The 14,489-nt window shown below is 44.8% G+C and overlaps 2 protein-coding genes across 2 annotated transcripts in view; one reads left to right on the top strand and one right to left on the bottom strand.

The window, feature by feature from the left end:
* The window catches only part of ACO2 (aconitase 2), a 52,586-nt gene extending 51,496 nt beyond the window's left edge, over positions 1–1,090 (bottom strand). The window contains exon 1 of the mRNA XM_079715895.1: positions 1,022–1,090. Within this exon, the coding sequence (XP_079572021.1) occupies positions 1,022–1,057 (36 nt within the window). The 5' untranslated portion in view covers positions 1,058–1,090. The remainder of the gene's footprint in view (positions 1–1,021) is intronic.
* A 503-nt stretch (positions 1,091–1,593) lies between these two features.
* Positions 1,594–13,755, top strand: PHF5A (PHD finger protein 5A; the record flags this gene model as incomplete). The annotated part of the gene is made up of 4 exons (XM_079714378.1): positions 1,594–1,645; positions 2,075–2,098; positions 2,598–2,764; positions 13,016–13,755. 4 exons carry the CDS (start codon positions 1,594–1,596, stop codon positions 13,103–13,105), a joined length of 333 nt encoding a protein of 110 aa, XP_079570504.1. The 3' UTR covers positions 13,106–13,755.
* Positions 13,756–14,489: the final 734 nt, after the last annotated feature.

Raw genomic sequence — 14,489 nt, 5'->3', positions numbered from 1 at the left:
AACACCACCTTCCTAGGATTGTCAGGTTAGGAGTGAAAAAACATCTGGCAGTCACAGTCAATTTTCTAGATGGTTCATAACAGGACAGTCAAGGTCAAATTGTTGAGTCTCTTTTACCCTCCCATCTAGTAACTGAAAAGCAACTAATTATGAGCTCAAAATACTCCATTCTGGTACTCTCACAAATACAAATGTCAGCTCCAGGATCACACTCGGGCTCAGAAAGTTCTGAGGGCAGGCTGACATGAACAAGAACAGAGAACAGAGGGGTAGTAGGGCAGATGCTTAGGCCAAAGCACTTAGGTAACACTCAGAGAGAGCAGGAACTTTTACCTACTTTCTAGCAGTTTCATCATCTATCAAATGAGAATAGTCATCTCACCAAATGATTATATGAACCAAATGATATGATGAGGAATTAAGTCTTGCAATCTTGTGCAAAGGTGAGAGACTACAGTTATGGTTAATAATTACTACGTCTGGGTACGGAAGGCCCCCTCGAACTCCTGGCTATATGTTCCGCAGGATCCCCACAAGATGGAATAGGTAATAGTTTTTTTCCTCCAAACTTCAGGTTTGGCAACCACGGATGCACCTGGCTCGCAAGGGTCTGCTGCTGAGAGATGAGAAGTGAGGCCTTCGGGCTCTGGACCTAGCGGGCTCAACAACCACCGCGCCCCCCAGTCACCTTGTCCTCACCTTGAGAAACAGCAAAAGAAAAAAAAAATCCTACAGGGGAGAAAGTGCGGCCCTCAAAAGAGGTGCCTCCACCCTTCACCTGGCCGTCGCTTCTGAGACCCACGCTTCCAGCGGGGCGGAGACAAGGCTGGGAGAGCTGACTGAGCCGGGGACGCCTTGACCTCGGGCGCCGGGCCCGCGGCAGGGACAGGTACACGAAAAGCCGGCCGGACGTCAGGCCCGCCTCGCCTCGCCTTGCCTCGCCTTGCCTCGCCCACAGCCGCAAGTACAGGAGGAGGCACCCCGCCCCCGTGAACCCACAGGGCCCTCAGTTTGCTCTCACCTGCAGCCGGGTCACCAGCAGGCTGTAAGGCGCCATTTTGTGCACTGACAAAGATGAGGTCGCTTGAAAATGACGTGTACACGGCGTACTTAAAGCCTTCGGGTAGGGGGCGTGGCCTGAATAGAAACGCAACACAGTGAAGGCTGGGCCTCCCCAGAGGGGCCGAGTCCTGCGAGCGCCTTGGGCGGAGCTCCCGTGTGGGGAACCTAGAGGGGAGAGGACAAAGCTGCATAAAAACACTTGCGGAAGTAAATACCGGGAACGAAGATTCTTATCGAAGTGCAAGCTTCATCTTTGCACTTTGCAATTTGTATCTTCCATTCAGATCTCGAAAGGTTTTTGTTTTTTGGTTCTTTTGATGACTTTCATGCACCTGCAAGGACCTGACTCCCCAGTTAGGACGGAAACTTGTCTTTGAAATGTGATCGCGCGAGAACAACCGGGGCTTGGTGCAAAGATTATAAACGCTGATGGAAGCCTAGAGAACCAATCACGGCGACCAGGAGGCAGGAACAATGGAGGTTAAAGGTCGACCGGAAGCTCCCTAAGTTTCCGGTGGCATAGAGGGAGCTATGGCTAAACATCATCCGGACTTGATCTTCTGCCGCAAGCAGGCTGGTGTTGGTGAGACGGCCTCCTGCCCCCGACTGTCTCGGTGGGGATGGTATTAGAACCTGAGGAGTCTGGGGTTCCCATCACTTCCTTAGGGTCTTGCCTCGGGGGCGCCACGTTTCCCGCTTCACGGTCGGTAGTATAGGAGCGCGTGGATTTGTAGTCTCTGATGAAAAGAGGGCGGGGCGTGCGTGCTGGGAGCCGGAGGCGGGCTGCCGGGATGGGGTCCGGAGAAATTCTCAGTTTGCCCAGGACCTGGGAGGGACTTCGGGAGGGTGTGGATTTGGTTCGGATTGAAGTTTATGAGGATAAGATGGAAAAACTTCCTTAGGGCTCACTGTCGTCCCTGCTCCTCTCCCCACCTCAAGCTCGAGGATGTTTGTCCCCTTTTCGTCAAAACCTTAATCCTAATTGTACTCTTTACCGTCTTTCATCTTGCAGCCATTGGAAGACTGTGTGAAAAATGTGAGTGGAACACGCCTCCCCAGACAGCCCACCCGTCCCACTCAGTTTCCGTGGAGCTAGCCAACGGGCATTTCCAGCGGTGCCACTAAGAGGGCTTTGAGTATATGTGACTGCAAGCATGTTAACACAATGCCAGGCTGCAACTAAAGGCCACCACCCCACTCCAACTTGCACATTTTAGACACTAATTTGAGAAAAATCTCTAGCTGTGGACCAGAGTAGCATGACCCTGTCCTCAGCACACACAGCGTTCTGCCAGTTAATCATATAGACTTATCTACCAGGTGCTATTCTAAGCTCTTTACCCATTAGTTGATTGACTTTTCCTGTGTGTTGTGGAGATTGAGCTGGACACTAGGTAAGCCAAGTTTTGTGATGCCAAAGCAGCAGGCCCTAAAATCACCATCAGAAGACCAGTGTATTTCCCCATTAACAGGAGGAGGGCAAAGGACTTGAAGTACTTGCAAGTGGGCATAACTCCATTCTCTTTTCCTCACAGGTGATGGCAAGTGTGTGATCTGTGACTCCTATGTGCGTCCCTGCACCCTGGTGCGCATATGTGATGAATGTAACTATGGCTCTTACCAGGGACGCTGTGTGATCTGTGGAGGCCCCGGGGTTTCGGATGCTTATTATTGTAAGGAGTGCACCATCCAGGAGAAAGATGTGAGTATATACTAAGCTTTTCATCTGATCCTTCCCTGTATTTAGTAACACTTTGCCATCCACTCCTATGGTCTGTATATGACTATGTTCATCTAGTCATCTAGGTTATCACTTCTTCAAGGTCTGTGAGCCAAACCGGATGTAGTCCAACAAAACGCACTTATTTTGCATCAAGGACAAAAATGCAAGAGAAGCAAATGTCTGTCAACACTAGCAATTTGGAAAGCCCTCTCTTCCTTTGATGTTTCTCTCTCTTGTTATCTTTTTTTCTCTCATTATTTTTATTCAGAAATAATATCCTTTTTTTTTTTTTTTTTTTTTTTGGCTGCCCCCCTCATGGCTTGTGGGATCTTAGTTCCCCAACCAGGGATTGAACCCAGGCCACGGCAGTGAAAGCCCAGAATCCTAACCACTAGGCCACCAGGGAATTCCCAATATCCTGCATTTTTAAGTCCTAGCACAGTGCATGGTGTGTAATAGCCACTCCGTAATTCTCTTAACTATCATTAAGGACTATTTGGGTGGCTGTGATGACTTCTGAACTTGGGACATTTCAAGCTGATTTCAGCTCTAAGTGGCTAGAGAATGCTTTTGGTTTGATTTTGCAGAATTGATTGCAATTCTTCTTATGACATTTTTGCCCCTTGACATTGTGTGGTGGCAGTGGCTAGTTATTCAACTTCTTGAGCCAGATGCCAGGGTAGAGGACTGTAGGTCTATACCAAAAGTAGGCTTCTTGGGGAGAGGGGTGGGAAACCCATGAATCAGCTTTTATTCTTCTTATGACACAATAAAAGGAAGTGTGATGCATTCCCAATAGGCTAGTATAAGGTATCTGGTTACCTAATCTAGGATAAGGCATAAGGCAAAAGATAAATAATTCTTGGAACTTCACTGGTGGTCCAGTGGCTAAGACTCTGCTCTCCTAATGCAGGGGACCCAGGTTTGATCCCTGCTCAGGGAACTAGATCCTAGATCCTACTTGCCACAACTAAGAGTTTGCATGCTGCAATTAAAAGAGCCTGCAACTAAAAGATGCTGCATGCCCCAGTGAAGATCCAGCAGATGGCAACGAAGATCCCGCGTGCAGCAACTAAGACCCAATGCAACCAAATAAATAAATAGATAGATAAATAAATAAAATCTTTAAAAATAAGAAAATTTTTTTTTTTTGCGGTACGCGGGCCTCTCACTGTTGTGGCCTCTCCCGTTGCAGAGCACAGGCTCAGCGGCCATGGCTCACGGGCCTAGCCGCTCCGCGGCATGTGGGATCTTCCTGGACCGGGGCACGAACCCATGTCCCCTGCATCGGCAGGCAGACTCTCAACCGCTGTGCCACCAGGGAAGCCCTTTTTTTTTGTCTGCATTGCCTGGCTGTGGAATCTTAGTTCCTGGACCAGGGATGAAACCCCAGGCCCCCTACAATGGAAGCACACAGCCCTAACCATGGACGACCAGGGAATTCCCAAAAGATAAATAATTCTTAATATTTCCTTATGCAAAGAGTAGGTAGTTTTATATGTGTGTGTATATATATATATATATATATGTACACACACACACACACACACACACACGCTATCTCTCTACAGTAGCTTTGTTAAATAGGGATTATTATTACCTCCATTTACAGCCCCTCACCCAGCTAATAAGTGGCAAGTCCAAGCTGTCTGACTAAACCTAGTGGTGTCCTTTCATAAGTCCTTTTTTTTCCTTAACCCAATTTACTATTTATTTATTTATTTTTGGCTGCGTTGGGTCTTCGTTGCTGCGTGCAGGCTTTCTCTAGTTGCGGCGAGTGGGGGCTACTCCTCACTGCAGTGTGCAGGCTTCACATCGCGGTGGCTTCTCTTGTTGCAGAGCACAGGCTCTAGGCGCACGGGCTTCAGTAGTTGTGGCTCGCGGGCTCTAGAGCGCAGGCTCAGTGGTTGTGGCGCACGGGCTTAGTTGCTCCGCAGCATGTGGGATCTTCCCGGACCAGGGCTCGAACCTGTGTCCCCTGCATTGGCAGGTGGATTCTTAACCACTGCGCCACCAGGGAAGTCCCCTTTCATAAGTCCTTTTGATGGGATGTGCCTGTGTTGAGGAGAAACAGTTCAGCCACCTCAGCAATCTTTGCATTTGGATCCTGTCTACCTCTAATAAGTGGGATATATCAGACCAGATAAAACTTTCTTAACATCATTAATTCTTCTGTTATTTAGGGAGATGAGAAAGGTCATAGATAAAGTACCAGAAACATAATTTGAGTTGGTGATTTGAACATCCTCTTGTCCTAAACTCTGATTTGTATTTACCTTTTTTTTTTTTTTTTTGCGGTACGTGGGCCTCTCACTGTTGTGGCCTCTCCCGTTGCGGAGCACAGGCTCCAGACACGCAAGCTCAGCGGCCATGGCCCACGGGCCCAGCTGCTCCGCGGCATGTGGGATCCTCCCAGACCGGGGCATGAACCCGTGTCCCCTGCATCGGCAGGCGGACTCTCAACCACTGCGCCACCAGGGAAGCCCTGCATTTCCCTTTGACTGTCAAATCATATCCTGCTTGATCTGATCCACCAGCTAGGTTACACTCCCTTTATAGAAAGGACCTTGGTTTGTGTATTTGTCTCCCCTTTTCCCTAGTTCTTGGTATAGTCCCTGGCATGTACTGTAAGTATGGTCCACATTTTTGTTGCTACCTCTGTAAATCATCCATAGGGTTCCCCCTTCAGAGTGTCTGGTATATAGTAGGTGTTTGGTAATTATTTATAGCCTGTATACCACGGTGAGACAATATCAGTGAAGAGAAAGTACAAACAATTCTTAAACTAGCTAAAACTAGCTAAAGAGTCCATTAAGGACAACATTTTCTTGAACTTTTCCATGGTTGTAGCTGGAGTTCTTATCTGGCATATGCTTGGCAACCAGAGAGTGCTTAATAAATGTTAATTGCTGTCTGATTCCTCTGCATGCGGTATGTGACCTGTTCTCTCTGGATCCTTGTGCCTCATTCTGTCCCTGAGAATTATTCTAGATGTCACCACTTCCTCTACTTCACGTGTACAGGAATGTTCTGAGGATATCTGAGATGGTATCTAGCTCACATTTACTCAGCAATAGTTTCCAAGGAACACAGAACAGTCCAGTGATATGATCCAGCCTCTCAGCCTTACAGATCATCATGTAGATTAAGTACCTAAGACTTTCCTATGCAGAAATCTTCCTGCAACCAAAGCAACCCCTGTTATTGTTCTCTTCCTGCAACTTCCATAATTTATAAGGGAATTAGACCAGTAAACTAAGCTGGGTGTTCTCCATAGTTTTTCAAAGCTTCAAGAATACTCAGGATTTGGGGACAATATCTGTGGGCATTGCTGCCAGAGGACCATTTGTTTCTTTGCTTTTTTTAATAAATTTATTTATTTATTTATTTTTGGCTGCTACTCTTTGTTGCGGTGCGCAGGCCTCTCATCGCGGTGATTTCTGTTGCTGCGGAGCATGGGCTCTAGGCACGTGGGCTTCAGTAATTGTGGCTTGCGGGCTTAGCTGCTCCATGGCATGCTGGATCCCCCCAGACCAGGGCTCAAACCAGTCTCTCCTGCGTTGGCAGGCGGACTCCCAACCACTTCATCACCAGCGAAGTCCCTTTTTTTTTTTTTTGAAAGAAATACTTTGTCCTATCTAAAGTGAAGCTTTGGGCTTCCCTGGTGGCTCAGTGGTTAAGAATCCGCCTGCCATTGCAGGGGACACGGGTTCGAACCCTGCTCCGGGAAGATCCCACATGCCGCGGAGCAACTAAGTCCATGGGCCACAACTACTGAGCCTGCGCTCTACAGCCCGCGAGCCACAACTACTGAGCCCATGTGCCACAACTACTGAAGCCCACGCGCCTAGAGCCCATGCTCTGCAACAAGAGAAGCCATTGCAATGAGAAGCCCACGCACCGCAATGAAGAGTAGCCCCCGCTCGCTGCAACTAGGGAAAGCCCGTGCGCAGCAACAAAAGACCCAACTCAGCCAAAAATAAATAAATAGATAAATAAATAAAAAATAATAAAGTGAAGCTTTGATTGTGTCCCAAAGGACACTTTTTTTTTTAATATAAGTTTATTTATTTATTTTTGGCTGCATTGGGTCTACATTGCTGCGCACCGGCTTTCCCTAGCTGCAGCGAGTGGGGCCTACTCTTTGTTGCGGTGCACGGGCTTCTTATTGCAATGGCTTCTCTTGTTGCAGAGCATGGGCTCTAGGCGCATGGGCTTCAGTAGTTATGGCATGCAGGCTCAGTAGTTGTGGCTTGTGGGCTCTAGAATGCAGGCTCATTAGTTGTGGCGCACAGGCTCAGTTGCTCTGCGGCATGTGGGATCTTCCCAGGCCAGAGATCGAACCTGTGTCCCCTGCATTGGCAGGCAGATTCTTAAGCACTGCACCACCAGGGAAGTCCCAATTTGTAGTTTCTTATGTGTGGCATCATATTGATCTCCCTTCGCCCTTGACTCCTTTACACCTTTTACTTAACCATTTTCTTTAACTCTCCCAACAAGAAAACAAGAAAAATAGTAGCTAATATTTTTGGAGCACTTGCTGTGTACCAGGTACTGTGCTGGACATTCTTTTCCAAAAGTTCTGTATGATACAGATGAGGAAACGAATGGCTTAAAGGTGTTAAGCATCGTAGCCCAAGGTCACATGACTAATAAGTGGCAGATATGGGATTAGAACCCAGGTCTATCTAACCAGAGTTTCTCAACCCTTTTCTCCCCCATTATTGTCCCCCCAAAGGAGAAAAGTTAAAATCTAATTTAAATTAAATTTTCTTGGGAATTCCCTGGCAGTCCAGTGGTTAGGACTCCACACTTCCACTGTAGGGGACACGGGTTTGATCCCTGATTAGGGAACTAAGATCCTGCATGCCGCCCGGCATGGCCTAAAAATTGATTAAGTAGTTAATTAATTACATTTTCTCCACAAAAAGAGGAACTGAATGCTAAGGAGTAAGATTTTGTTGGGTAAGAACAAGCTTCAGATCACAAACCACTATAATAGCGAAGATGTTTTCATCCCCACTGAGGGTGCACGGTCTGACTCAGAGCACTTAGTCTGACCGCCTCACGGTCTTGGTCTTCTCAGGGTGTGTAAGGATGTGCCCCTCCCTCTCTTGCTACTTCTACCATTCTCTTCTCCCCATTTAAGTAAACAGCAGAGCAGTCAAATATATGCAAAAGTTATTTGATACTTTTCAAATCTAATTCACACGTTTACCATGCTCTGCAGCTTCCTAAACCACGGGAAAGGTTTGGTTCTTGCCTCTGGGAAGGCCTGTTAGAGAAAAACGCCAGACTGGGAGGTAGAGAGCCCAGGTTCAGGTCTTGGCTTTGCTACTAACATGCTGTGTGTGGCTATGGGGAAATCTCCACCAAAAGAAGTATTTTTTTTTTTTTTTTTTTTTTTTTTGCTTTATAACAAATTTAATCAGTTATACATATACATATGTTCCCATATCCCCTCCCTTTTGCGTCTCCCTCCCACCCTCCCTATCCCACCCCTCCAGGCGGTCACAAAGCACCGAGCTGATCTCCCTGTGCTATGCGGCTGCTTCCCACTAGCTATCTACCTTACGTTTGGTAGTGTATATATGTCCATGCCGCTCTTTCACTTTGTCACAGCTTACCCTTCCCCCTCCCCATATCCTCAAGTCCATTCTCTAGTAGGTCTGTGTCTTTATTCCTGTCTTACCCCTATGTTCTTCATGACATTTTTTTTTTTCTTAAATTCCATATATATGTGTCAGCATACAGTATTTGTCTTTCTCTTTCTGACTTACTTCACTCTGTATGACAGACTCTAGGTCCATCCACCTCATTACAAATAGCTCAATTTCATTTCTTTTTATGGCTGAGTAATATTCCATTGTATATATGTGCCACATCTTCTTTACCCATTCATCCGATGATGGACACTTAGGTTGTTTCCATCTCTGGGCTATTGTAAATAGGGCTGCTATGAACATTTTGGTACATGTCTCTTTTTGAATTATGGTTTTCTCAGGGTATATGCCCAGTAGTGGGATTGCTGGGTCATATGGTAGTTCTATTTGTAGTTTCTTAAGGAACCTCCATACCGTTCTCCACAGTGGCTGTACCAATTCACATTCCCACCAGCAGTGCAAGAGTGTTCCCTTTTTTCCACACCCTCTCCAGCATTTATTGTTTCTAGATTTTTTGATGATGGCCATTCTGACTGGTGTGAGATGATATCTCATTGTAGTTTTGATTTGCATTTCTCTAATGAGTAAAGATGTTGAGCATCCTTTCATGTGTTTGTTGGCAGTCTGTATATCTTCTGTGGAGAAATGTCTATTTAGGTCTTCTGCCCATTTTTGGATTGGGCTGTTTGTTTTTTTGTTATTGAGCTGCATGAGCTGCTTATAAATTTTGGAGATTAATCCTTTGTCAGTTGCTTCATTTGCAAATATTTTCTCCCATTCTGAGGGTTGTCTTTTGTGTATGGCGTTAGGGAGTGATCTAATCTCATACTTTTACGTGTCCCTATCCAGTTTTCCCAGCACCACTTATTGAAGAGACTGTCCTTTCTCCACTGTACATTCCTGCCTCCTTTATCAAAGATAAGGTGACCATATGTCCGTGGGTTTATCTCTGGGCTTTCTATCCTGTTCCATTGATCTATCTTTCTGTTTTTGTGCCAGTACCATACTGTCTTGATTACTGTAGCTTTGTAGTATAGTCTGAAGTCAGGGAGCCTGATTCCTCCAGCTCCATTTTTCGTTCTCAAGATTGCTTTGGCTATTCGGGGTCTTTTGTGTTTCCATACAAATTGTGAAATTTTTTGCTCTAGTTCTGTGAAAAATGCCAGTGGTAGTTTGATAGGGATTGCATTGAATCTGTAGATTGCTTTGGGTAGTAGAGTCATTTTCACAATGTTGATTCTTCCAATCCAAGAACATAGTATATCTCTCCATCTGTCTGTATCATCTTTAATTTCTTTCATCAGTGTCTTATAGTTTTCTGCATACAGGTCTTTTGTCTCCTTGGGTAGGTTTATTCCTAGGTATTTTATTCTTTTTGTTGCAATGGTAAATGGGAGTGTTTCCTTAATTTCTCTTTCAGATTTTTCATCATTAGTGTATAGGAATGCAAGAGATTTCTGTGCATTAATTCTGTATCCTGCTACTCTACCAAATTCATTGATTAGCTTTAGTAGGTTTCTGGTAGCTTGTTTAGGATTCTCTATGTATAGTATCATGTCATCTGCAAATAGTGACAGTTGCTACTAACATGCTGTGTGTGGCTATGGGGAAATCTCCACCAAAAGAAGTATTGAATAATAATCCCTGTTACCTCATGGATACATTTACTGAGAGCTTAAAAGCCTTTAAAATTAAAGTTTCAAATAGAAAACAATATACTCTTGTTAAGGTCTCAAACCAGTGTACAGTCTGGTTTTTACATTGTAGGTATTCATTGAACAGTTGCTGAAAGAATGAACGTTTCATCTTGTAGTTTCTGTTAATAAGGCAGGTCTTGCCTGCTGTTCATAATTCTTTGCTACCAATTGTAAGAAATGGAGATGTGGACGCATTTTCTGTAATCATGTTTTACTGATCTCAGAATTTTTAAATTGCCTTTGGTTCTGTACATATTTCCCTGTTGTATGTTATATTTTGGTACATGATTAGCGTTTTTTTTTTTTTTAATAAATTTATTTATTTTATTTATTTTTGGCTGCATTGGGTCTTCATCGCTGCGTGCGGGCTTTCTCTAGTTGCGGCCAGTGGGGCTACTCTTCGTTGCAGCAGGTGGGCTTTTCATTGCGGTGGCTTCTCTTGTTGCAGAGCACGGGCTGTAGGCGTGCGGGCTTCAGTAGTTGTGGCACGTGGGCTCAGTAGTTGTGGCTTGCGGGCTCTAGAGCTCAGGCTCAGTAGTTGTGGCGCACGAGCTTAGTTGCTCCGCGGCACGTGGGATCTTCCCGGGCCAGGGCACGAACCTGTGTCCCTTGCATTGGCAAGCAGATTCTTAACCACTGCACCACCAGGGAAGCCCTCGAGGTTTCTTAACAGCTCTTCCATCTTCCTTTTCATGCTTTCCATTCACAGGCATATTCACAAAAGCCAGCCAGTTCCGATGCACACATCGTCACCTCTTCACAGCATTGGTGGAATTTGGGAACAACCACGAGACCCACAGGAGATGTGTAGAAAATAAAAAACAGGAGTTTAGGAAAGAAAACAGGAAACTTATAAGTCAGTGAGAGAAAATGCCATAAAAGCCAAAGAGCTAATAATCCAATGCGTTAGTTTTCCGATTTTTTTTTCAACTTTTTAACATGTAGAGTCCCATCTTCAAAAAGTATCTTACACAGAAGCCACGTGTGTATGTGTGTGTCTGTGTGTTAGGTTGAACCATCATGAAATTGCTGATATTTATTTTTGGCAATTTCTTATAATGTATTAAAGGCTGGCTATATGCTAGGCATTGTTCTAAGTATATTGATTCTTAATTCTGTAAGGTCTGTTCTACCATTGTAGTAATTTAATATGTGACAGAAAGAGAGACAAGGAGGTTAATAACTTCTCAAAATTCAGGTGACCTATCTCCAGAGCCTACAACCTTTTTTGTTTGTTTGTTTGTTTGTTCTGGCTATGTTGGGTCTTCGTTGCTGAGTGTGGGCTTTCTCAAGTTGCGGTGAGCAGGGGCTACTCTTCGTTGCGGTGCACAGGCTTCCCATTGCAGTGGCTTCCCATTGCAGAGCACAGGCTCTAGGTGCGCGGGCTCAGTAGTTGTGGTGCGTGGGCTTAGTTGCTCTGAGGCATGTGGGATCTTCCCAGACCAGGGCTTGAACCCGTGTCCCCTGCATTGGCAGGTGGATTCTTAACCACTGCGCCAGGGAAGTCCCTACAATCTTAATATGAGTGAGAACACAGCTGCACAGATTGGGGGGGGTGAGTCCTACTGTCACCTGGCACCTCTCAGGACTCTCTAGGGCCCTATAAATACAGTTTATATACATTGACCTGATCCAGTCATCTTATTTTATAGTTGGATACAAATCCAGACAGAAGTGGTTTGCCCACAGTCACACAAGTCAGTGAGGCAGAGTAAGCCTGAACAGGCTATCATAATACCATAAAATTTCAAAGCATCCCTAAAGGGCTTAAAGCACTGTTGTGTTTAATAGCAGGCTACCTGGGGCCAGGAGAGGCAGCTCTTCCCACATTTGTACCAGGACTTTCAGTACAGATTACGTGGCTTACTTGAGTTCACCCAGCAAGCCATTGGTGGGGCTGGGTCCACAACCTGGCTTGCTTAGCACACCAAACTCCACAGATAGTAGTTCTCAGTGTAATACATGGTACATGTTTTCTAGAAAATAATGAAATGTTAGTGTTGGCTTTGTGTGGTTTCAGAGATTTTTGTACAGTGTTGATATCAGTGCCCAAAAAGAGAAATCAGCTGAATTAGAAATGAGATGCCTAAGGACTTGATTCATTCATTCATTCTATAGCCCAGTGTCACAGGAAACAGCTGCCTTTGACATGGGTGTTTAATAAATTCATGAGATCTAAGAAGGTTTCTTCCAGTAGCAGTTCCCCCAGTTTTCCTCCCATCATCCCAAATCAACTGATGGAGTCATCATTCCTGCAAAACACAGCTTCCCAAGGGCTTCACTGAAACCACTCAAGCTCACAAAACGGCCAGGGGAGGGTGTCACTACACATCAGAGTATGAGCCGTCAACAGCTATCTCTGGCACAGGAGCACTCTTCCCCCAAGACCATGTGTCCGGTTAAGTGAATTAATATGGACACATCAAACTCAGTATTGTCTTATGATATTTAAAATGTAAGGTACTGTTTCCTAAAGTCTTTAGTTTTTTTTCCCTTGGTATTTTCTCCTTTCTTGGGATAGTGAAAGAGAGCTAGGAAGCTTGATCTGTAGATGATTATTACCATTTCTTAGCTCTGACTTGGAGAAAATCCTTTGAATATCTTAAAGAGTTTTAGATTCTACCTCCACTATATCATATTAGTAACCGAAGTGGGCTAAGAATCCAACATTATAAGTGTAGGCCACTGGATAAATGGTGGACAGTCCCTGGGCACATTCTAGGTGTTTAGTAAATACTTGATTGATCAAATAGGATAACTGAACTGGTAAGATGAATGGCTAAACCATTAATCCAAAAGTTATTTTTATCTTAAATCCCTCTCAGTTCAAGCTCAGAGACTTTTAACAACTTATCTATTCTGTTTTCCAGAGAGATGGTTGCCCAAAGATTGTCAATTTGGGGAGCTCTAAGACAGATCTCTTCTATGAACGCAAAAAATATGGCTTCAAGAAGAGGTGATTGGTGGGCTGCCTCTTCCTCCCCGCATCAAGCTGCTGCAGCTGCCAAAAGAAATGCCTACAGAAAGGAAATGGAGCACAGAGCATCACCTGAATTGCCTATTAGTACAGTGGCACCTTTCCACCCTTTCCTCTCCTCTCACCCAGCCGTGGTAGGAATGGAAAAAAAGATTCTTTGCAGAGCACTCTGGCAGGCTGTACCACAGACAAATTAATAAATTGGTTCATGGCGTTCCTTAAATTCAAGAAGCAAGGCTGTGTTAATCCACATCGAGAAGTTCTGTATACCAAAAGCTTCTAAAACAGGAATGATATGTCATTTCAGTCTTCTGTTTGAGGAGCTGTGAGGCTAGCTGCAGTGAGAAGCATGGCCTTGCAGCAGCTCTGATGGCAGCTGTCCTTGATGAAACATCTGCAGTGCGGTGGGGGCTCTCAGAACAGTCAATGTGGGCATTTCATCTTGTAACACCCACCAGGTGGTGCTGCTTCATGGTATTTTTCTTCTAAAAATTGGAAACCCTTTCTGTTGCTATTGTATTCATAAAGTAGGTGTTTATTTTCTGGTAGTCAGCCCCTTCCCAATTTAATTTTAACTCTAGGAATTTTAGTCACCCAGGAATTTGTGATTCAAAATAAAGGTACTGGGATTCATTAAGCACCTTGTTCTCTTATTACTACTGGAATTCAAAACCACCCATGCCTTTTATGATCGGTAAACCAAAGTTATTTTTAGAAACTTTGCTGTTTCCCCTTCCTGTCCAACTTGAATTTTGAACTGAAGAGATGGCTTCCAGTAATGGTGAAGGAATGAGACAAAATGTACTCGAATGAGTTAGGAGAACTGAACTTGGTTGATTTGTTTCACAAAGTGCATATATACTCACATTAAGGATATGAGGGGAGGGATTTCCCCGGTGGTGCAGTGGTTAAGACTATGCACTTCCAATGCAGGGGGCATGGGTTCAGTCCCTGGTCAGGGAACTAAGATCCCACATGCCTCTCAGTGCAGCCCCCCCACCAGAAAAAAAAAAAAAGGATATGGGAGGTTGGTTTAAGTAAATTCAAATTCAGACGCATCCTTTACCCTAACTCAACTACCTGTACTTTTTGTCTGCTAGAGGCAATAAGCAAGTTAACCTGAGGAGCCACATTCATAATTGGAGACTTCCAGTCAAGTAGGTCTTTGACACCATGAATTTGAAAAAGGTTTTGAGTCCTGCAGAATCCAGGGGCCTGGCCCAATGATCCAAGTTGAGATGAGAGCCTTCTGACTTCCTATCAGGGTTTTATCTTGGATCAATAAAACTTGGTTATTTGTAATGTATTGAGTGTCCAAAATAGAATTAAGATAATCTCTGCCTTTAAGGAATTTAATAATTGAGCTT

This window comes from Hyperoodon ampullatus (genome assembly GCF_949752795.1).
Source record: "Hyperoodon ampullatus genome assembly, chromosome: 11".
Lineage (NCBI taxonomy): Eukaryota > Metazoa > Chordata > Mammalia > Artiodactyla > Ziphiidae > Hyperoodon > Hyperoodon ampullatus.
This window is presented reverse-complemented; position numbering and strand designations above follow the sequence as displayed.